Raw genomic sequence first — 24184 nt, forward strand, 5'->3', positions numbered from 1 at the left:
GACAATATTGATATGCCAGTGGTCTCATGGGCACTAAGGCAGCATTCAATGTTCCCATGCCAAAACCACATATACCTGGTTTAAAACTTCTTGTTAGGGCAATAGCTTCCTTGCCTCTCTCCATGACAGGCAAAGCCAAAGAAATGAAAAATCGTAAACGGCTTCATTGCGAATTTGCATAATAAGTTTTTTCTTGTCACAACACATGAATTGCTCCAGTACACAGTTGTAATTTGTTGCTGACACAGAGAAGGATGGATTTCCGTAGGTCACTCACAAGTAACAGGATAGCTCTGAGGCATCCTTTCAGTCTTTCAAAGTCCTATATTCCTAGTCTCACCTTCGTAACTTTTGGAATGATGTTCCTGCCAGTGGACTGACCTTTTTAAGGTCTTGATGTGATAGTATGAGAAGGTGCAATACACGGCTGCATTGCTGATGAGCAGCAAGGAAACTAGCGCTGCATTTCCATTTAATCCCCAGGACTTAAAACCACCTTTGTTTTTGGAGAGAGAAATGTGCATGGGGCACGTGACAGATGTTCCACACAAACAAAAAAACCCAAATTGCTCTAGCGGAGGGAGGTTTTGTCCCATTCATTCCCAAAAAGGATCGACTCATGAGGTTGTCGTACCAACTGGTTACCTTTATTGGTGCTTTGGTTCTAATAAAAACACGAGCTTTAATTAAAAGCATCAGTAGCTATGTTTAACAGGCCAAACTGGCCACAGAGCAAGACCAAAGGGGTCTGTCTTCATGCACAATTTCATCCCACCCCACCCCCCAGATACAGCCGCCTGAAGCTCTCAGCTGCCAAGCCAAGAGGTGCTCTCTCATTTTAGCACTGGATCTCCTCAACACAACCTAGCTGTCTCCTTTCTGCTCCACATGAAGCTTCTTAAAAAGACATCACATGCTTCAATGCACAGAATGAGAGGGCGGGAAATGCACCCAATTTTTCACTGGCACAGAAGTGGTTCCTTGAGGATATTTATATACAAAATCAAGCTTCACTTGCGATTCATTCTACTTTGCATTCTTCGAGGACAGTGAAAGCAGCAGAATCCTCTCACTGTAGAAGTAGGTACCCTGGGTGTTTACCAATGACCCACTTCAGGACAATTCAGCTTATGGTGCCTGTATCTGGAAGGAGAACACTGGCACACGCCTTTGCTTCACACGGAACACAATCGAAGGCAGTAGTGCACCTGTATAGCAGGCATGTAGGAATGTCATCTCCCCCGCCAGCCTCAACGATAAATGAAGAAGTTGAGACTCACAAATTAGTACATTCTAGGTTGTGGAAGAAAACCAAGCCAATGATAAGTTATTAAAAAAACTGAGAATATGTAGGACAGACGCATGTGTATCTTCAACTCCCCCTCCTCTCCTGAAAACCAAACCTTTTGTGTTATAAGATGGTTACTTTCTAATCTACTTTTACAGATGGTTTCAAAGCCTTTCATGCCAAAACAAAAGCATGTTAGACACTCTGACCTGAGATGCGCGCGCGCACACACACTAATGTCAGGTATTCCAGTTCTATTCAAGGGTTTCCCAGAGGAAGCTCCCCACCACCCTGGAAACATATTAGAGAGAAGTCGGCAGCTAATAGGCGCTTCTCCAAATCCAGTGACGAAATCAACCGAGAAAACCAACTGATTTACGGTTGACACAACTAGATCCTGATTCTGCTTCGAACAACTATAAATGAAACATTTGGGGCTTCCATCAGTTTGACAAATGGAGTAGAATAACTCCAGCCAGAACTTGAGCCAGTAGCTGTTGAATGTTATAAAGCCAAGGAGGAGAAAACTAAACAAGATGCATAAAAATATAGCCTTCCTTCACTCTGCAGGTGCCAGAGATGCAACAACACCACTGACCCAGAGCCTGACAGTGTCTGCTTCCAGCAGCCTGAAGCTGCATTCGGTAGTGCCAGAGGAGAAAAAGGCACGTTGGCAGCAGAGCAACACACTGCACAGGTGGCAGAGTTCCTGCCCCAGCAACAAGTCTTTTGGATTGGCTTCACTCAACATGCCAGTGGAGGCACTGCAGGTGCTCATGTGCCACAGTCACCTGTAAAAGGGTCAAGGCTATGGTGGCCCTGCTGGTTTTGCAGGGCCACCTCTGAAAGGCATCTGGCAGCACCAAAGGCATGGCGGGGATGTGTGTGAAGAGAAAAGGAGAGAGACTTTTGCCATGAACACCCCCACTGGGGAAAAGAAGATCACCAGAACACAAGTGGCACACAAAATTGCTTTACAAAGTTGCTGAGCCTGGCTTCCAATGGCAAGAGCACTGCCCTCTTCCGAGATGGCACAGGAGAGGGAGGAGTTATAGAGACAGGAAGTGACCAGATGAACTAATGTCCCAAAGGCATCCCTGCAATCTTCATCCTTTCCAGTCTGCAGAATGAAAAGGCTTGGGCTGCCAACTCTGAGCGGGGTTGGGAAGCACTCTCCTTTAAGCATAGTCTATCTGAATAGGGCTGCAGGTCCCTTCACCTTTGTGATCCTGGCTGGGCATGCTGGCCTTCCCCTCCTTGCTGTCACTGCTGCCAGACTCCAGGGACTTGGCAGAAGAGATATAGTCCTTCACTTCGATTTCCATGTTCTTGGCTTTCAAAGCTGCCATGTGCAGTTTTTCCAGGAAGTCTGGCATGCCTGAAAAGGAAAGAAAGGAGGAATAACAGAGAAGTCAACCCATATCAAACTCTCAGCATAAAAGGATTACATACTTTTGCTAAGGCCATGAATCCAGACAAGAAAAAGGTTCTGTAGGTGGGCAGGTCTCAGGTCTGGGAACTGGTAGGTCAGCCAGTTCTAGATGGGGTTGAATCCTGCCCCTCCCTCACAAAGAACAGATGCACAGTTCCTTGAGGTGTTCCTTGAGTCATTCGTCACTTGAGACCAAGGTGGCCTCAGTGGCTAGGTCAGCTTTGGCTGCTGCACCAACTATGACTATTCCTGGACAGAGAAAGCTTAACCAAAGTTATCCCCATGCCCTGGTAACTTCCACACTGGAGTACTGCAATGTGTTCTATGGGGCTTCTGTTGAAAATGGTCAGAAAGCTGCGACTAGTACAAAACACGGCTGCACACAGCACCAATTTTAATCAGACTGGATGCCTATCATCTTCCAGGACAAAGTTACACTGCTTATGTTAGTATTGAAAGCCCAAAACTATCTGGGTCCCTAGAACATGAAAGAATGCCTGCTCCCATACTGCCTAAATATTAAGATTTGTGGGGAAAGCCCTGTTAGAAGCGCCCTCACCCAATGAGATATCTGGGGTGGTGATCCACAGTTGGGCTCTCCTGGTGGTGGCCCAATGCCTCTGGAATGACCTGCCCTCTGAAGAACCATGACAGTGTCATTATTTCATTCTCAGCTGAAGATGCACCTCCCTGCTCAGGCTTTTCGGGGAAAGGCAAGGCACACTGGTTTGGACTTTTATTGCTGCTGCTTTATTTGCATGGAAATTATACCGGCTGTTTTTAATTTTATTGTTTAATTTTCCACCCTGGGACCATTAGGTGACAGGCAAATTATAAGCACGGAGAAGTAAGTAAATAAACATTTTTTTAAAAAATCTGTTCCTAAACCCCATGGTTGTGCCTCTCAGAGCACTTTGTTCTGGGACTCACTGAAGGCCTGCCTGTGCCATCTTCCCTGTGTAAGACAGTAACATCAGCCATCAGCAGATGACTTTGCCATGTGGACATGCGATACCCATGGCATCCACAGCGCGTGGCGTCTTTGGTGCTTTAAGAAATGGAGGGAGGCGTTAAGCCCAGGCAAATCCCATAAAGTCTGTGGGCAGTTGCTTCCACATAAACCTGGATATGACTGGTACTTTTAAAAATTATACGCAGTAATTCAGAAGGCAACATGAGTATCTCCTGTGAAAGCACTCTGATGAAAGCATCTAAGGGTTCAGGAATCATCTTTCTAAAACAGAAGCAAACAGCCCTCAAACAAAAGCACAGTGACCAGCAGTGCTGCAGAACAATGCAGCCCTATGAGCCATCATGCTGGATCAGGACCTTCGATCTTAGGATCTAAAGGACTGCTTATGTCAGGAAGATGCTGGTACCAAGGAATCCCCAAGGAACACAGCAGTCACTTCAAGTCAAACCCCTTTGAATGGCCCTTGTATGGCAGCATTTGGCAACCTGGTGCCCTCCTGATGTTTTAGACTGCACCTCGCCATCAGTCCCTGCCATTACAAAGGGAGAATTTTGTCACTGATAATTTAATCCAAGTCTCTGGCAGGGAAAATTATCAGAGATGGCCTTCTTCAGCATCCTGATTTGAAAAATGAGAACTCTTTGATCCCATGGCAAGCATTACACATCTGCTGGCAGAGAGTTCCTCTGGTCAACAAGTATAGTGTGAGGTTTTTTTGCTTGTTAAACCGAGATATCCCAATGCCGTGACTCACCACTGGAGACCATCCAGCTGACACAGTACCGGGGGAACACTGTCTGCGGGTTGTCACTGTACGTTAGCAGGTAGTCAAAGCCATTCTGAAAAGAGAAAGGGAGTTAGCAGGCCCTTCCTGGGAGGTCGACCAGCAAGGACAACTCCATCCCTTTATTCACTCAATTTCTCACATGCACTTCTACATAAAGCCATGGAGAACAAATGAAAAATACAAACCAAAGCAGAACCGCTAGAAAGACTAAGGCAGCATGGAAATATTTAACAGAAGAAAAACCACACTCCAGGACCACCAGACTCAAGGTTCTAATGGGCAAAGGCAATTCTTGGGGAACCTGACTTCTCAAAACCGTAGTACCAACACAAATAAGTAGCCTGTCTGTAATCCATTTGGCAGGGGCTGCTACCTTTTTGGAACCTGTGCCATACATGCAAACTGAATAACCTGCCATAGGCCTCAAGCAGACACCACACCCCGTTTTCTTGGGCTGCAGCAAACTGCTTCTTTCAAGACTCATTTTAGTGGGGATAGGGACCTCTATGAGTCCCAGAGAAAGCAGCAGTGGGTGCCACAGTGACAACCCTGCAGTACAGAACTGAGGTGTTCTGCTTGGATCATTTGGAAATGGCATAAAATGTTTAAGGGAACTATGTACGTTAAGGAGGCTAGCTCCCATCTGGCCTTCTGAGGTGCAAGAAAAGTTTATGAGCATGGCATTGCCTCATGCAACAGCAAGACTAGACTTTATACACAGGCTTTATCCACCTGCAAATCATCTGACATCACATGGTTCAAATTTCAAGCCAGGAGCAGGCACACATTTGCCCCAAAAGGGCATGGTAGGCTTAACTGAGAAGGCCCAGAAGCCAGATGTTCCCAGCCCTGGAGTATTTTTATAGTATTGTCCATTCTGACAGCCAATAGCTATGCAGGGTCTCAGGAGGCAAAGAGAGGCTCCCCCTAACAATGCTTCCTGATTGAAGCCCTTTTAGCTGGAGGTACTGGGGTATGAATGTGGGATCTTTTGCATTCAAGGCACTGTGCTGCAATAGCTCCCTAAATAGTAAAAAACTGGCAGCCAATCGGAGTCACGGAAGCCCTGTCAGACGTTCAGGTTCCAAAGAACGTTCGCAAACCAGAACACTCACTTCCGGGTTTGCGGCGTTTGGGAGCTAAAATGTCCGAGGACCAAGGCACGACTGTACTTAGTATCTAAGTATTCAGGGCAGACAAAAGAAAAGATATGTACAGTGTACACTTAAACAATAGAAACTACTCCCACAGAAGGTAATGATGGCCATAAACTGTCCAGTGATTTTGGATAAAAGTATTTCACAAGGCTGAAATGATTACTAATCAAGCAACTATTTAGATGCAAAGATTGCTCATTGGTCAATACATGATTCAGAAGCCCAAGACCTTACCCCAAAATATATTTTTGTTCACACCATGACAGCAGCAAAAAGAACAATTTCCAAAACACAGCTAAATACAAAATTGATGGAAACTTGCTTTTCACAATTATAAGACCTGGTCCTCAAGGAAATTAACCAACAAGCTACAAGAATGAAGAAATGAGAAGTTTTATGGTGTTTTATTAGTTGTGCTGTGACAAAAGAAAATGGATGCAGAGGACAAACATCTCATGGTGATCTATGGGAAGACATATTCATAAGATGGGCATTATGATTGGAATTGCTTTCATTCAGACATGATAGCTTGTACTCATCTGTGGGGGAGGAGGTTATTCATGTTGTTTATATTTGAAATTTAACAAAATGAAGAAAAGAGGATTAGACAAAATCACTGAGCATAAGGCTAATAATGGCTACTAGCCACACTCGCTATGCTCCACTGTTAGTATGCCACTGAATAGCAGTTGCTGGGAATCTCACGTGGGGAGCATGCAGTTGTGCTCAGGTCAGATCCACCTTTCATGCTTCCCATAGGAGGCATCTGGTTGGCTGCTGTAGGAACAGGATGCTAGATGAGGTGGGCTAATCTTATGCAGTGGTGCTGCACCACAGGCCCATAGAAAATTAACCACCCCTTTCCTACCTTTGTAGGAATTCAGATCAGCCACAGTGTTCTAGGTGAGGGGACCTTCCAAATGCATTTTCATACTCTGAGGCCTTGATATGAGTCTCTCCAGAAGTCATCCAATACAGGGCACATTAGAAGTTAGTCTCAACACAGTTTTAAAAACTGGGTATTTTAATTCAATGACTACCACTTGGTTCAGTCTCGCCTCTTGGGTAGATAGTTCTGGAAAAACCACCCAAACAAACTTTCTCCTGTAAAAGTTGGGCACTCACCTCATCAAACGAACTGTGAGGGCGGATAACCATTTGAGATTCATAAGTTTGAACACGGACAAATTCGGGATCTTCAGGGACATTTGGGTGTTCAACCGCTCTGGCAACCAAACAGGAGAAAGGACAAACATTTCAGGGGAAAAACTTCAAAATTCCCCTCAGCTCTATGTGCAGAATTCATCACAGTTAAATAAATATTATAATCTGAGTAAGAATATCTACGTCCCACCTTTCCTCAAACTGGGACACAAGGCAGCTTACACAAGTTAATGTAGATAAAATATGAAAAGCTAAATACATATAAAAGGTAATAATTAAAAATAACTAAACTGAAACAGAATGGAAACAAATATATCAAATAAATAAACAAATAAACAAATATATTAAAATACTGCAAGTTGAACGTATTCCACAGCTCAAAGATTTTTAGAAGAGTAGTGAGGAAAGTTCATCTAAACCAATCAAAAAGTATTACAATATAAATATATCTCAAACATATAGGTATTATCAGGTGCAACCAGCTGTAGGGCAAGTAGATGATACCTCCAGATGCAACTTTCATGTCTTCATCTCCTTTCATTTCCCAGCATTTCCCCCCATAACCTCTCCAAACCTTGAGGACAGAATTATGCAAAGTAAGTAGCTCTATAGAGAAGTTTAACTTGCAGAATAAATGCAGCTGTATCTTCCACTTGGTCCAGGATCCCTTACCGTGACACAAGCACCATCAAATTGTTCTCCTGGTCCACACTGTACCGTCGCACATACACATAGTCCCGTGAGTACATTGGATACTGAAAGGAAGAAGACACAGCTGTAATCCTGGAGCAGCTGCCATCAACACACCAGTGTCATTATATGGAAGCCAGAGAAAGAAAAACTCACCGGAAAATGAGTTACCCAGTGAATAACCTCTGATCCAGTGTCCTGGTCTCTCTCAATCACCTCCAGTTTGATGACTAGTGAGTCCCATTTCTTTCGATATTCTGTATCCAGCTAGAAGATAAGAATCCAGAAGAGTTCCCTTGAGATGATCCTACAATTTGTTTCTTACTTGTCGAAGTGCCAACTAAGAAATGATGAAATACTGTGACAATTCACTAAGAGGCAAGATGGGTTTTATGCCTCCTGGTTTAATCTGCATTTCAAACACCCAGGGGAGGCAATGAAGCGATGTCACTTGAGCTTGCTGCGCCAGGTGGAGAAGCTTGTCCCAAAGGCCCTCACCTTGGCTACGGATAAGTTATTAACTCTGAGTCCAGTTTCCCTTTATTTCCAAGGAATGCAAATTGTGATCACTGCATTCTGGTGCCCTTGACACTCCCCCTAGTAGTCAGACATCTCAAAGAACAGGAACAGCAGCAAGAACAGGGGCATTCGAAACACAGTATGAGTTGAATCTTCATTGCACCAGCCTTTGCCAAACTGGAGTCCTCTAGAGGTGTTTTGAACTACAATTCCCATCAGCTTCAACCAGCACAAAATGGACAGGAGGTGTAGTCCAAGGGCACCAGATTGGTGAAGGCTACATTAGAGACATCCTTCAGTCAGTGAGGGGCATGGAAGAGAGATGAAAATACTCACTTGCACATTGAAAAACTGCCTAGGTGTCACATCTGTGTATGTCCCAAAGACTACAAAGGAACGACAAGACATAAATTGTTTTTGTAAATTGTTAATGTTCTATATGATGGCTTTTCTACAGTATACTGCATTTATGTTTTTGTCAAAATGTAAGTCTAATGCAACTAATAAGTTTAACAATAAGTGACTAACAAGTTTACTGCTGGCAGTGATAATACTACTACTATGATTAATGCATGGATTTCAGTTACTCTGTACATGCTAATCTCTTTGCTTCTCATCAAGCGAGTCTCCAACCCCATCGTCCCATGAAGATGACATCTTTTTTTCTTGCTGTTTACAATTCTGATGTGTGTTTACATAGTGCCCATAAGCCAGTACCACTTTTCCAATTCATGTCCATCTGCAGACTAACTCTACAGCTACCAGCAAACATATAAACCATGCATCATCTATGGTGTTTCCCCTGAACAATCAGGTGTCCACACCAAATTTCCTCACTCTGCTTGCCTTCTGGTGAGAAAAGCTACCCACAGCCTCCAGCCTGGCTAAGAAATAAACTGCAGGTGTCCCTCCTGCCATTTCCTTCCTTATCCAAATCCAAACTGCAGCACGAGCAAGGGTCTCCCTGGAACTCTCCAGCAAGCAAGGGGCTCAAGGAATTGGGGGCAAGGACAGAGGGGTACTGCATTTCCTGTGCATTTCTCCCCCCCCCCCCCAATGCAGAGACTTTTGCATTTGTTTCTGCTGGTTAAAAAAAAGGCCGTGGACCCAGCCCAGGTTAAAAATAACTGTTTTTATCCCCTTTTTCAGTTTGTGTTCTTCTGAAAGCCCTTTAACAAGTTTGCTGTTGTTTTTTCAAGTGTTCTTGCCACACAAATGGGCTTCTAAGTAGGAAATCCAGGAAGCAGGAACTACCTCGGTACTGATACAGATGAGTCCCTCCAATTGGGCGCCGCCATAGCTTGAAGTGCTTCTTGTCCATCACCATTTCCCAGCTCTGATCCCTGGAAACAGAACCTGCATCCTTTGGCTCCTGTGTCTGGCTCATTCCTTTGTTACTCTGGAACACATTGATTTCTTCCATGCGTTTCATCTCTTCTGCAGACCTTGTGATGAAAGGAGGACAACAATCATCAGTTAGGGCTTGCTCAGTCTGATTCAACCTATCAGGACAGCTTAGATTACCATAATCATCCGATTCTTTGGTTTAGAACTGGGATGGGGAATGGGATGGCATTTTTATGAGGGCCAATGTTGTGTGGAAGCTGCAAGCAGGATGTAGGCATGAGCAGCACCAAGTCCACAATTGTGTTGTGTAATAACACCCATTTCCAGTATTATCATTTATTTCATTTAAGAATCCCTGACATCCTTGCCCATCTTGGAAAATATTCAACAGAGCTAGTTATGGGGTGGCTTCTAATACCTGTTTAGTTATTTTGCATATTTATTGTAGCACTGGTGTCCAAAAGGGTTGAATTTTGGGGCACTCCCACACATGGAGATATGTACCAATAGAGGTGCAGCCTCTCCAGCATTTTGGTGAGGTTCCTGGGTGTATCAGCAGCAACTTACATGGTGTTATGTAACATCTATAGGTAAGTTTCAAGGTGAGTTCCCTTCTTTTGGCTGAGATGGATTTAAAGGGAGGTTTAGACCACAGATTAGTTCATTGGGTAGAGTTTCTTTTGTAGCCTATGTCATACTCCCATTGTTTTTTGATTGAGATGAGGAGATTTGTGGGATTCTGGAGCAGTCTTTGTACATTGTGGATGCCATCCCCTTGCCATGTCCCTCTATTGTCAGCAGAAGGTTTTCAAAGGTGGTCAAGGGCTTAGTGGCTGCTGTTTTTACTGCTGGGTTGTTTAAGAAGCATGCAGTTGGCAGTGTGTTAGCCAGGGCATTTGGGTGTCCCCTAGTTTGTCCTGTATTTCTTGTGTCAGTATGGGTTTATTATTTTTGTAGAAGCCTGTTAGGCAATATAAGCCTTTGGCTCGTCAAGTTTTGTTAGGTTTTGGACTGTGTGATGAAATAGTGGATGGTTTTCCTAAGTTTGTTTTGAAGGAATGGGTATCCTGTGGTGGGAGCATTTTCAATTGTGTCTATCCAGTGTTCCAAACTAGCTGGGCACCACCCTTTGTGCCTAGCATCTCCACCTGCCTGGCTGCAGTGAGCTGGTCTGCTGGACATAGTGGCAGCAAAAGATGTGCCTCTTTTGCTGCCATGCTATCCATGCGAAACGCCTGACTCTCCCAGCAGCGCAGCAGCAAAAATACATTTCTTTTTTGCAGCTGTGCAAATCAGGAGTTTTGCAAGGTAGCAAAAGATGTGTCTTTTGCTGCCACGCTGCTCTGCAAACCCCCTGATTCACCCGGCATCAAAATAAATAAAATATAATAAAAAATATTTTTGCTGCCAGGAGAATCAGGTGTTTTGCAGGGTAGTGCAGTTGCAAAAGATGTGTCACAAAATCCTAGGTAGAAGGATTACTAAGTATTGGAGGGGTCATACCTTAACAGTAGGACACATGCTTTGCATGCAAAAGATCACCGGTTCAATCCCTGGCACTTCCAGCTAGGGCTGAGAGAGAATCCTGTCTGAAATCATGGAGAGCCACTACTAAGCAGTGTAGAAAACACGGAACTAGAGGGAGCAATGGTCTTGACTCTGTGGTTGCTCCCATGATCCTATGACACTTGGACAAGATAACTCTTGCCCAAATCTTATTCACTTCAATTGAGTTTGCACAGCTCCATCCTGGGTTGCTGGGCCTCTGCACTAATTTAGTCACACCTAGCTCTTGTACAGTTCTATCCTCAAGGACAAAGGTATTTTTTTATTTAGGTACTTAAAGGCTGCCTTTCAGGGTTGCTCCACTCAAGGCAACTCAAAACACAATCCAGAATACATTACAAACTGCTAAAAAATGAAAGCATTATACAGTAACACATCTAAAAGAGATATTGTCAGAGAAGTATAATATCAAGAGAACATACACATAAATGCATGCAGCAAAAATAGCAAACTAAAACAACAGTGGCAGATAACTACCAGTTTAAAGTAATCCATGTAGGGGCCAAATGTAGCTACTTAGGGAGGGAATTCCATAAGCATGGGGCCACTACTGAGAAGGCTGCATCTCTAGCGCCTGGCAATCTAATACTTCTTAGCAGAGGGCCCAGAATTGAAGCTTCATAGAGGTTTATTACATAATGTGTTTGTTTGTTTGTTTGTTTGTTTGTTTGTCAGTCATTCATCAGCTGTGTAATTCTCACAGCCCACCAAAAACAAGTTGATGATGGCAGCAAAGGAAGACACTGATACTATGTTATTTTGGAAGCTGCAAGAAAAGATAAGAAGAGTACAGCTGCTTAATCTTGACCTGGTTACTAGAGACAGAAGCCTTAACAAAAGCAAGTGCTATCATCCAGCTGGTTTCAGGTGGCCTCTTGGGACATTGCAACTTCAGCATGATTACACAAAGGATGAAACATTTACACAAGGCTTAAACATGCAGAGAGCTGAAGTCAGCAATACAGTCATACCTCGGGTTAAAGACACTTCAGGTTAAATCTTTTCAGGTTGCATCCCTCGGCGACCCAGAAGTAACAGAACGGGTTACTCCCGGGTTTCGCGACTTGTACACGCGCAGACGCTCAGAATGATGTCACACGCATGCGCAGACGCGGCAAATCGTGACCCGCGCACGCGCAGATGCGGGTTGCGTTCTGCTCATGATGCGAACGGAGCTCCAGAATGGATCCCGTTTGCATCCAGAGGTACCACTGTATGCTAATATCTGAAAAGGTTACCCAGAAGATTGCCTTAGACTGGGTCAAGAACAGGTTTTCCAACACATTGATAAACAAGTTCCTCTCTATAAAAGCTGAGAGCATGTCAAAATATTAAACACTATTTATGGTGAGTTTGAGTAAAGTTAGCCTCATTGCAGTACAAATGCTCTTACCAGCCACACACCCCCTTACAGGCACATACTTGAAGACTGCAGTCCATCTTGATGGTAGGAGGAAGGGTAGCAAAAAGCCACTCACACCAGCAAACTAATGAAGCTGAAATTTCATTGAAATTTCCCAGAGGCCAACCAAACATGCTTCCAAAAGGCTAAAGCTGAGCACTTTTGCAGAGTCTGCAGTAGGGCATGTTAAAACTCTGTGTGTGTGTGTGTGTGTGTGTGTGTGTGTGTGTGTGTGAGAGAGAGAGAGAGAGAGAGAGAGAGATTGCATGCCAAACATGCACCATGAATAGCTAGCTTCCTTCACGCTTTTAATCTCTGAACCAGATTCATGAATGTAATCATTAAGAGGGTGCTGCCATCAAATCTTTGAAGAACACTAGGGGTCACAAAGGGAGAGAGAGTCCACCACACAGATGTCTGACACACAGATATGTCTGATGCAGGCACTTTGCAGCATCTTGGGATCCAAGAGGAAGAGGGGGGTCTGGAAGGCAAGCCAGCCATTCCCAGGTTTTTACCTCTAGGTTGTTGTTGGCATCCGTCTGCCTCAAGAAACAATGGAAGAGGGCACCATCTGGGGTAAAGTCAAACCGTTGGAGTTACAGTGCCTGTTGTGGCTGCAGAGACCAATACGGGAGAGACATGTTTTGCAAGAGAATTAGAGATAAATTAGAGTGATGGGTCAATTGCTGGTTATTAACTTAATGAATCACTGGTGGACGTAATGATTTCAATGTTTTTATAACAGTTAAGTCACTTACAGAAAACTGTTGTTATGTGGCATATTAAATACTTTTAGAAATCAGTGCGAGGGCAAGTCAAGAGAGGGCATGGGAAGCCATATTTCTGGTTGCAAAGATAGTTTAAACTGAAAATAAACTGCACCTCTGCAAGACAAACGGCAAAATCCCCTCAAACTGGGATTTAAGGGGAGGAATTGCCAGCCCTATTTTACTGCCCTTATTGGGAGAATGAAGATGGTTCAAGGATAGTCCAGCTCCAAGGGCCTTCTGGCGGCTCCCTCACTGCAATAAGTGAAATTACAGGGAACCAGGCAGAGGGCCTTCTTGGCAGTGGCGCCCTCCCTGTGGAACACACTCCCTTCAGATGTCAAGGAAATAAAGAACTACACAACTTTTATAAGACACCTGAAGGCAGCCCTGTATCAAGAAGTTTTTAATGTCTGGCATTTTATTATGTTTTTATATGTGCTGGAAGATGCCCAGGCTGGCTGGGGCATAAATAATAAAATTGTTATTATTACTACTCCTACCACCATCATCTCATCATCCCCAAGAGATATGCAGACCTATCCTGTTCCCACAATATCATCTGCCACTTAACAGCTGCAAAAAGTTTCCATTGACAGTGCAGTTGGTTTTACAGGCTACTAAACACATCATCCAAGGAGGATTCTCCTAGGTTGTTTTTGCTGCTGTTGAAATACTGTAAACAGGACTCCATTCTTTTTATCCCAGATACTAATCACTCACCCCACTCTTTACCATAATTAGCTAAATGCTTGCAAGCGTACTCATACACACACAGCTACTCATGACAAGAGTTACCGTATTTTTTGCTCTATAACACGCACCTGACCATAACACGCACATCGTTTTTAGAGGAGGAAAACAAGGGAAAAAACATTCTGAATGAAACAGTGGATGTATCATTTTTGTGCTTCATGCTGTGGCCACAGACATGTGATCTGATGGTGAATTTGGGGTGACCCAATGCAAAAATCCTGAGGATCCATGTGGATCCATGTTTTGTAACCACGTTTTTGCACCATTGCAGCCCCAGGCAACAGTGGGTGTGTGATTTTGGGGGGGCAGGCTGTAGCCATGGACATGCTATGTGCTCTGATGGTGAATTTGGGCTGACCCAATGCAAAGATCCTGAGGATCCATGTGGATCCATGTTTTGTAACCACGTTTTTGCACCATTGCAGCCCCAGGCAACAGTGGGTGCGTGAGTTTGGGGGGGGGCAGGCTGTAGCCATGGACATGCTATGTGATCTGATGGTGAATTTGGGGTGACCCAATGCAAAGATCCTGAGGATCCATGTAGATCCATGCTTTTTAACCACATTTTTGCACCATTGCAGCCCCAGGCAACAGTGGGTGGGTGATTTTAGGGGGGCAGGCTGTAGCCATGGACATGCTATGTGATCTGAAGTAGTGAATTTGGGGTGACCCAATGCAAAGATCCCGAGGATCCATGTGGATCCATGCTTTTTAACCACCTTTTAAGTGGGGAGGGAAGGAAAAACACAGAACGGACAAGGAGCACGAGAGGGGTGTGCAGAGAAGCAGCTGGCTAAGAATGCAGGAGAGGGGTATAACGGGAGGAAAGGAAGGCAAAAGTTTTCCCTCACCTACCCACCCAAGCCAGCCAGCTCTCTCTCGCGCGCGCTCTCTCTCTCCTGCATGTTTTCAGCAGCACTCTGCTTTCCCCTCTGCTTGCCTGGAGGGGAGGGGCTTTCCCTGCTCTTTGTTCCGTTTGAGCAAACACAGCAAGGAAACAGAGGTGGGTGGGCAGTAAGACCCTGAGGCAGAATGCAGGAAAGCAGCCACTTCCTCTTTTCAGGTTTCCCTTCTCCGAGACGCGCGATTTGATTTTTGCCTGATTTTTTTTGCCATTTGGCTCCAGGGACCACACATTCGCTCAATAACACGCACAGACATTTCCCCTTCCTTTTTAGGAGAAAAAAATCTGTGTGTTATAGAGGGAAAAATACGGTAATAGAACAATTCTGATCCCAAATACCCAATCAGAGGAGTAAAACTCCTTCCTATCTAGTGCTCAAATAAAGAGGTTGACTAGGATGGTTGCAAGGGAGGGGAACACTTGTGAAGTCCAAAGAGGCTCCAACATGGCCCAATGTTTGTGGAACATTATGGAGTCACCTTTTGGGAAATCCTCCCATTCCTCCCCACAATCAAACATCAAGTAAGCCACATTGCTCCTTTAGGACAACATTATTATTAAATGTGTACCCAAGCTCCCCATACATGGCAGCTAGCACACACAATGTACCCCCTAACCCTGCCCTCCAACAACAACAGAACAAAATAAGAGAGCAGCCACTAATAAAAATCTGCAGAAGGCAAACAATCACCCCCTCAAGTCAAAGACCTGCTTGAACAAAAAGCTCAATGTATGCCCCAGCTTGTAGTTTTCTATTGCAGCAGATGGCAAGGAGGGGGCAAATCTGAGAGAGGGCTTTCTCCACGGCAGCACCCTGTCTCTGAATTCCCTCCCCTAGTAGATCAGGCACTTTCCTAATCTGAATATGTTCAGGCAGAATTTGAAGACATTTTAATTGCCCAGGCTTTTGGAAGGATAGGAACACTCAGGCAATTTGGATTTTAAAACCTGTCATTTTTATTATTATTTTGGAAACGGTCATCAGAAGTTATGTTTGTAGTTTCCCGGGGCACCCATTTTATGGAAGAAACAGTTGCCCAGGGTGACGGACTGGGTTTCCCTTGGGAAGGAGTTTCAAACCCTTGGTGTAGCCGCTGTAAAGGCCCTATTATACATCCTCACTTCAAATGTTTGCAGTACACAGAGATCTTAGAAGCAAGGCACTTCCATACAGGGGAAGGGAATCCATCAAGTATCTTGATCCTAAGCCATTAGAGGCTTTAAAAGCCATAAAAAGCACTGTGATTTTTTCATGGAAATGCCTGCAATGTCAGTTATATTATTCAAACAATAGAGTCATGTGCCCTCCAAAATGGACCCTGTCCTCAGCATTCAGGACCAACTAAAGTTTCCGAACACTTTTAAAGGGCAGACTCATAGTCATCCAAATGAGATTTAGTTAGGGTAATATCCTCCTTCACAAATTACAGTCTAGCCTTTGGAGATTAGCCATTTCCAAATACAGAGTCTGTAGTCTATCCTTCGCTGCCTGTGGACAGCTGCACAGGGTGTTTCATTTAAAGATGCCCCATTGAGGTCAGGGGAGATTCTCAACAGGCCTTATATACCCGCTGCTAAATCTGGAATTGACCCCCCCCCAAAAAAAATATTGTACAATACAGGCAATAATAATCCAAAAAGCCACACATCTGAGCAGAACACTTCTGGTTTTTTTAAAAAAATGTACCAGGGGCTAAATAGTATAGTGAAGAAAAAAGTAGTAGATTTTAAAAGCAAAGTTAAAGGTAAAGGTAAAGGTACCCCTGCCCGTACGGGCCAGTCTTGACAGACTCTGGGGTTGTGCGCCCATCTCACTCAAGAGGCCAGGGGCCAGCGCTGTCCGGAGACACTTCCGGGTCACGTGGCCAGCGTGACATCGCTGCTCTGGCGAGCCAGAGCCGCACACGGAAACGCCGTTTACCTTCCCGCTGGTAAGCGGTCCCTATTTATCTACTTGCACCCGGAGGTGCTTTGGAACTGCTAGGTTGGCAGGCGCTGGGACCGAGCAGCGGGAGCGCACCCCGCCACAGGGATTCGAACCGCCGACCTTTCGATCGGCAAGTCCTAGGCGCTGAGGCTTTAACCCACAGCGCCACCTGCGTCCCACTAAAAGCAAAGTTAACTAGTGCTAAATTGTTAGGCCAACCTATCTAGAGCCAACCAATCATAGAAACGTTTACTGGTGTTCAAAATAGATACATAGTTGTCATGGACTGGTTGGATGCAGAGAAATGGTGGGAGGCCCAGTTGGGGAACCCCACAGGAAGAAGGCTCAGAGCCGGGGACTGGCGATGGGATGAGGACAGGTGGTCAAAGGGAGAAGAGGGAGAAGATTGGGGGGAGGATGTGTCAGAAGCTGAAGAGGTAGCAGGGCTCAATGAGCAAGTGGAGGCAGGCTGGTCCTGCTGTGATCAGCTCTCTTCCCCCCTGGTGTCCTAGAAGACGCAGAGAAATGAAGAGGGTGGAGCATAGAGAAACAAGACAAAGGAGCCTTAGTTTGCTGGGGAAGGAACCTTAGACAGTGGTGGAAAGGCAGGGATCTTTAGGCTTCACAACTGCCACAATTTGGGAAAGACCTACTGGGGAAAATAGAGTTAACTTAACTGAAGCCGGGTGTTTTATTGCTGAACTATGCCTGACTCCGGCTCCTGACAGAAGTTTAGAAAACACAATTTCAGCTCTTTGAGACTATGTAGGATGATGAAACCTCTGCACCTTGACTGTAAGCCATAAGCCATCACACCTATTACTACCCATCTATCACTTCTCTACCTGTTATCACTTTGCTTGAATATTTAAATATTCCTAGCCAAGGATGACTTATGCCAACTTCAAACTGCAGCAAGATTACACACAGCCCTATTATTCAAAGGACACTATAAAAGAATCACTGGCCAGTCCTCCAAGCCAGGAGCTGGTCAGTCTTGCCCCACTGTTGTCCAGTAGACCCGGAAGACCTATTGTGCCACTAAAGGGACAAGGCTCCCCCTCCCCAACTCAGTCACAAGTTTCATTTGACAGAGAAAAAGATAAAGTTTGTACAGTCATCCATAGAGCAACAACCATTTATTTGGGAGGGAACCACGACGTAAATATTCCACCTCATCTGGCACTGCCTCCAAAAATACAGATCAAAGAAACTGAAATACTAATTTCAGAGCAAAACATGAAAACATAAATAAAAGAAATATGCCATGTTATCCACAAAATTAAAGAGCACACAATGTTTTCTGCCTATAATGGCCCTTAGAAGGAAAATTAAGACCCACCTTTTCAGCTCCTCTTCTTTGATCCTCTCCTCTTCCCACAAGAACACACCTGTGACGGCTGCCATCAGCTTGCAGGCACTGGTATAACGCCCTAGGAACTTGCGCCACAAGGAGCTGAAGAGGCTTTTGCGTGTTCTCTCAGAGTAGATGTTACTGTACAGCTGTCCAATCTGCTGAGCACGCAGGACCCTATGGCCGGTCACATAGCTGCACTGGTTGGCCAGCAGTGAGAGTAGGTTTTTCTGCCTTGGACATTGCTCTGTTCCTTTCCATAGCCAGGTGATCAGCCACTGGTACCTGTCTTTCAAGGACTTCTCATTTTGCCAAACAAGTTGTAGTTTCCCTTTGTAGCCGATGAAGCGGGCAGTATTCGTGCAGTAGGAATAAATGCTGGAGGGAGGCCTCCAATGAAGTGGGTGGAACATTCCTGCCAAGCCTCACGGACTTGGGAAGAGAGATCAGAACAGAAAATTAGTCACAAAAGATGCCAACAGAAGTCTTTCACACCTACGTGCTTAGAATATGCCCTACTAACTTTGCAGCTCTGCCGTTCCCAGGCTTTAGTCTCACGCTAGGCTTCCAAAAGCCACCAAAGGATCAAAGAAGCAAGTGTAGCCACCCCTACCTCCCACCAACAATCCATCAAAACCTTGACAGAAGACTTATTTACCTCACTAACATCAAATAGATGAAGAGCAACTATGGAATTTCAGTTACCTGAATGACAGTAATGCAATTTTTAAAAGCTCTCACCATAACAAACCCTTGCTTTGATCAGTGTATGCATGATTTTTCTGTGTTACTGCATAGCAAAAAGTTTCTAAAAAATTATTTTGCCCTGCTGTTTTATATAGATGAAATCACAAGCCACTTCATCCAATTAACATATAGCACAACCAAGAGGATTAGTGTGCTGTTATTCCCAAAGCACAATTGCCGTTACTATTTTAGTTAAGTCATTCTATTTATTTTAAAACAGAATTTACTCAGTTGCTTGAAATTAGACTAAGCAAGCTCATTTAGGCCAAAAGAGGTGGTGGCCAGGAAATTTATAATACACCAGCAGATAGGTCAGCTCATGCATTGTTTGAATCTGTGATTTCTAACTTTCCCTTCTGTTCAAGCACATTTTTTCTTCAAGTGGATACCAGACAGATCCACAAGAAAATATACAAATTAATTATTAGTTTCTGTCAGCCAGCACAGTAATAGTCAACAGGAAGAATACAGAAAAGGTGGAGGGGGGGATTATTCTGAAAAGCGTCATTTTGAAAGCTTGCTTCCAAGATTTGAGCAAGTAGCTTGCCTAAAAAAATATGTCTCCCCAAAAGCAGTAGAATCATTGATATGGCTTGCGGGGAAGAAATAGAATAAACACCACCAAACTACACAAATCAAATGAAAGGGGCAAATTGTTCACTGCATTCCTTTGCCAGAAATTCTGCTTATCAAACTGGAGACACACCCTCCCACAATTTTCCAGTGATTTGACCTCCTCTCCAGTCAGAGAAGGAGCCAAAAATAAACAGGATCTCTGCCAGCTCCACCTTGCTTTCACAATACAGCAAAACCTGGCAGGTAATCTGCATTAGCAGCATTAGCTTTCAGTCTTTCAAACAGCCTAAGCTTAACAATCACCCAGCAATGACCCTGGTGCAGTACCATTAATAGTCACGTCTGTACTCTAAGCATGAAAGAGGAAGAAGTGTTTGACAGGCATCTTTTTGCACACAAGGTATTCTGCAGCAGCTGCAATGGAACACCCTCACCCAGGATTGCTTCAGGGTTTGCACAAGAATATTATGGTAACAGATAAATGAGCAGCAATTGCTTTTCTCTTTCAGCTGCTGTAGCTGATCCCAAGCACAAACCTGTTAGTCCCTTAATGGCCAAGAAGTTTGTGGACAGGAGCAGGGAGCTCTGGGTGCAATCTTAAAACTGACATCCCTATCAGCCTTCGCAATTCTGTGCTGACAAGCAGCCATTGATTCTTTGACAGGACCACAGTAAGCCACTTACAGCCCTAACCTACATTGTGAGTTGAATGGAGATTAGTCCCAAATAAGTGCAGCCTAATTCTTTCAGGTGTCACAGAAAATTTGGGTTTTAATACAGATGCTTTGAAGATTAGATATTAGCATGCCTTAAGGTTACAGAAGCCCTCCAACCCATCCAGTCAGGTTCAAAGACCCTTCCTCCTGTAAGTCTTTTGAGGCCTTTTGTGCCTCCTGGACAGAGGGTAGTAAGCAACTAAATTCTACTCAGTGGAAACCCACTGAAATTAATGGAATAATGAAATTAAAGGGGTCTACTAAGTATGACAGTTGGATACAGCCTAGATCATCCTGCCTGCAAACCACTAATAATCTTTATTTGGGCTACTTTGTTTGCTGATAAAGTTCTGAGTAAACAAAAACACCAAAAAATTGCTTTCCCCCAAATTCTTTACATGGAAATATTTAAATTTGCAAATTATTTATAAAGGCTTTGTGTTTACAGGCACATGAGATGGTTACAACAAAGAACGGAAGCGAAGAACAATATTCCTTAGGTCATAAAGCAAGTAAATAGCAAAGCTTCCTTCAGGAATCTAGGTCCAAATCTCTAGATCAGCCTTCTTAGTGGCATAGGAACTGCACCCAATTCACTACAGGAGAAAATGAAATGCTACAGATTTTCAGAGTGAACCAGAAATACAGTACTTAATTACTGTGAAGGCTGGCAACATTAACCCCTCCATGGGGAAATCCCTTGCAGATGACTGCAGCTCCTAGAGACAGGCAGTAAGAATGTATTTCCTCAGCAATGCCCAAAGAACCACCACCATGGTGCACCAGCAAAACCTTCATCTACCCCAGCTGCAACAAAGCATGTCTGCCCCATACTGGTTTCTACAGCCACATCAGGCACTACAATTCCCAGAATGGTTTAACAACCAATCCTTCCCAGAGAACTCTAGAAATTGCACCTTTGCAAGGGAATAGGGGGCCTCCTAAAAACTCTCAGCACACCTAACAAACTGCAGTTCCCATAATTCTTTGGGAGAAACCATGACTGTTTTAAATCCTATTACAGCACCAGAAATGTACAGTGTAACTGTGGCCTTGGTCAGGTCCATTAATTTTAACAGGGGTCTACTCTAATGCCACCCTGCAACCCTAATCATTATTCTGTTTATTTACTGTATTTCTATACTGCCCTTCATCCAAGGATCACAGTTAGGGGTGTGTGATATATTGATATTTTGTCTCTTACTGGTATGAACTCCAGACTGAGATATTGGTTTCATATTTTTTCACCTTGTAATGCATTGAGAATGCACTGCCCAGCTGGCCTTGCAAACCTGGCAAGCAGGAAGCAGGGAGGTGATGCACTCTCCTTCCGTGGGGGTTTTTAAGCAGAGGTTGGATGACCATCTGTAACTAGGCGCCATGTGGAACCTAGATTGTCTACCTGACTTTCTAAACTTGATTTGCACCAGTTCCTAATTTGTTACAGGGCCAAATTCAAGATGTAACTATGGGTATATAAAGCCCTTAACAGAACAGTAATAGATTCTCCAGAAATCTTTAATGATTTGGTTAAACATGCTATCACTGCGTAATTTTCCATTTAATTATACGCATCAATTTTAGATTTTTATTCTTTTCAATATTTTCCTAGATTATTATAAGCTCCAACCTTATTTCAGATATATATCGAGATATCGATGTTTAGCTGGCATTATACCGTGATCTCGAAAACCAGAAACTGTCCAGCCCTAATCACAGTATAAAAATACGCAACATAGTAACAAAATCACGTGGCCCGCTAAGCAGCTCAACTCCGGCCCCCAGCGACGCACCCACCTGTCGCGGCCGCGATCTGCGCTCTCGCCTAGGCGTGTGCTGGCATTCCACTGAGGGGCGTGCAGAATGAGGCAAGAGGGCCCCGCACGCAGAAGCGCCCCTTCTGGGCTAGAGGGGAGAAAAGAAGGGCGAGCCCCGCAGGCTGGGCAGGGAAGGAAAGAGGCCCAGGCCGCTTTGCGGGGGGAGACGTGAGGGGCTTCGCGTGCCGGTTCTCCCTAAGGAGCCTCTTCCCGCCAAACTCTGGCCAGGGCCTCCCCGAGAATTCGGAGGGACCGACTCCCGAGCCCTCCCGCCCGGAGGCTGCAGCCGTCGCCGCTTCCACTCGCTGTTTTGCGGCAGAACCGGCGGCGGGCGACCTTCAGCACCGACTCACCTGGCGACGTCCGGCCCCTCTCGCGGTTGCCAGGGGCCACCCGCGCCCAGCGGCCTAGCGGACTGAGAGGCGACGCGCTCCGGTTGCTCCAGCCTGCCGCTTCCCTCACAGCCAAGAAGCCTCCGCACCAGCGACACTCCGCCCGACCGACCGACCGCGCGCGCGCTGCGTCCCGCCCCCTGCCCTCTAGGCCCCGCCCGCCGGTCCTTCGACAGCGCCCCGCCATTGGCCGCTCCCTCACCGTCCTCGCCGTCTGGTTGGAGAAGAGGGGCATCCGTCTTCTTTCTGCAGCCAGCAAGTTCGGCTGCCCCAGCTTCTTCGTTTGATCTTGCTGTCAGCCGCCGCCAGCCCTCCTCTCTGCCTTGTGACCCGCTCAAGGGCGCCTTGGAGACAGCAGGTCCCCACTCGGGGCTGCCCCTCGCGATGCCTGAGTGCGTTGCTGGAGGACTGGCTGTGTTTTTTGTAAGGTCAGGCCACCGCCGCCGACTCAAATGTGGACACTCTTATCGCACTTAAGAACGGCGTAACTGCGCCGGGTATGAAAATCAGCAAGCGCTACCACCACCCTTTGCTAAATCTTCATGTACTGAGGAAAACATTTCACCCTTCTGCATTTATTTATTTATTTTTGCGTACAAGTGACCGAAAAGGCAGTGCAGGATAATGGTTGAGCCGGGACACCAGCGTCCCAATCCGCAGCCAGCCTTGAGGCCCTCCTAACTCAAAGGGTTGGTGTAAGAACACGGCAGTCCCTTGTACGTCATCCTGAGCTCAATTATGAGTTAGGCAATCATGAGTTACTCAAGTTCAATTAATTAATGTTACTACGCTGCTCTTTCTCCTCCCTCTCCACCAGGTTCGGAGGCTAATATTTCAAAAACTTGGAACTCCTGCTGGGACCCGGAGCTTAGAAGCCACACACTTCCATTAAAACAAGGAGAACCTGCGACCCTCCAGACATTGCTGGGCTCCAACTCCCAGCAGCAGCAGCCAGCCAGGCAAATAAACTGGTGATGGGGGTTGTAGTAGTGCAGCATTCATCCCTGCACTGAAATGGCAGTAGAGGAAATGTTAAAAGATGTATTCTCCCTTGTAGGCAAAACAGAACTTTCATAAAGCGCTAAATGATTACTGTACTTCAAACACCTCAAGCCAATTAAAGCTGGCAGCAATCAAAATCAGTTTCAGTAAAACTTTTAATCCTAGATTTTCAATAATTCTCATAGGCTTTGAACACATGTTTGAATCATTTTGCACTGCTATATTGCCATAATGGGGAATACGCTACATGGATCCATAATTTTAAAGATAACAAATCTAACAAGAAGTTTTTATTAAATGTGAAGTTACCATATCACAGGGAAAACTTCCCTCCCATCAGGATCTTCAAAACAACAATATTAGTAAAGGTAAGGTAAAACAACCCAGGACAGTTAAGACCAGTCAAATTTGACTAGGGTGCGGCGCTCATCTCCGTTTTCAAGCTGAGCTGGCATTTGTCCACAGACAGCTTTTCCTGGTCCTGTGGCCAACATGACTAAGCCACTTCTGGTGCATGGGACACTGACGAGTGCCAAAGCACATGGAAACGCCTTTTACCTTCCCGCAAAGGCAGTACCTATTTACTCACGCTGGTATACTTTTGAACTGCTAGGTTGGCAGGAGCTGGGACAAAGCAACGGGAGCTCACCCCATAGCGTGGATTTGAACTATCGGCAAGCCCAAGAGGCTTGGTGGTTTAGACCACAGCAGCACCCACATCCTCTTATAAAGATGCATATTCAAACCCAAATGTGATCAGTTGCTTAAAATACAGAAGTTAATCACTTTTTTAAAAAGTTTACGTAGATGCCACCCTGCAGAACATTTGTCTTTGAATTTCTGTTGGGTAACATGTTGCCATACCTTTTGAGTACAGTATTTTACAATTCGGTCAATT

At 45.0% G+C, this 24184-nt stretch overlaps 1 protein-coding gene across 3 annotated transcripts; it reads right to left on the reverse strand.

The window, feature by feature from the left end:
* Positions 1–625: 625 nt before the first annotated feature.
* STARD7 (StAR related lipid transfer domain containing 7) lies at positions 626–22971 on the reverse strand. Of its 3 annotated transcripts, none has more exons than XM_083753335.1 (9): positions 22487–22971; positions 18025–18468; positions 9265–9455; positions 8347–8396; positions 7648–7758; positions 7474–7556; positions 6763–6862; positions 4448–4532; positions 626–2666 (listed from the first exon to the last, which is right to left on the reverse strand). In XM_083753335.1, the coding sequence occupies exons 2-9, from the start codon at positions 18447–18449 to the stop codon at positions 2467–2469; spliced, it is 1245 nt and encodes a 414-aa protein (XP_083609461.1). In that variant the 5' UTR covers positions 18450–18468; positions 22487–22971; the 3' UTR covers positions 626–2466. The 3 variants fall into 3 exon arrangements, with proteins under 3 accessions (XP_083609461.1, XP_083609459.1, XP_083609460.1); XM_083753333.1 differs by lacking the exon at positions 22487–22971 and adding an exon at positions 22246–22453; XM_083753334.1 differs by lacking the exon at positions 22487–22971 and adding an exon at positions 21873–22424.
* Positions 22972–24184: the final 1213 nt, after the last annotated feature.

Source organism: Podarcis gaigeae (genome assembly GCF_964106915.1).
Source record: "Podarcis gaigeae genome assembly, chromosome: 8".
Lineage (NCBI taxonomy): Eukaryota > Metazoa > Chordata > Lepidosauria > Squamata > Lacertidae > Podarcis > Podarcis gaigeae.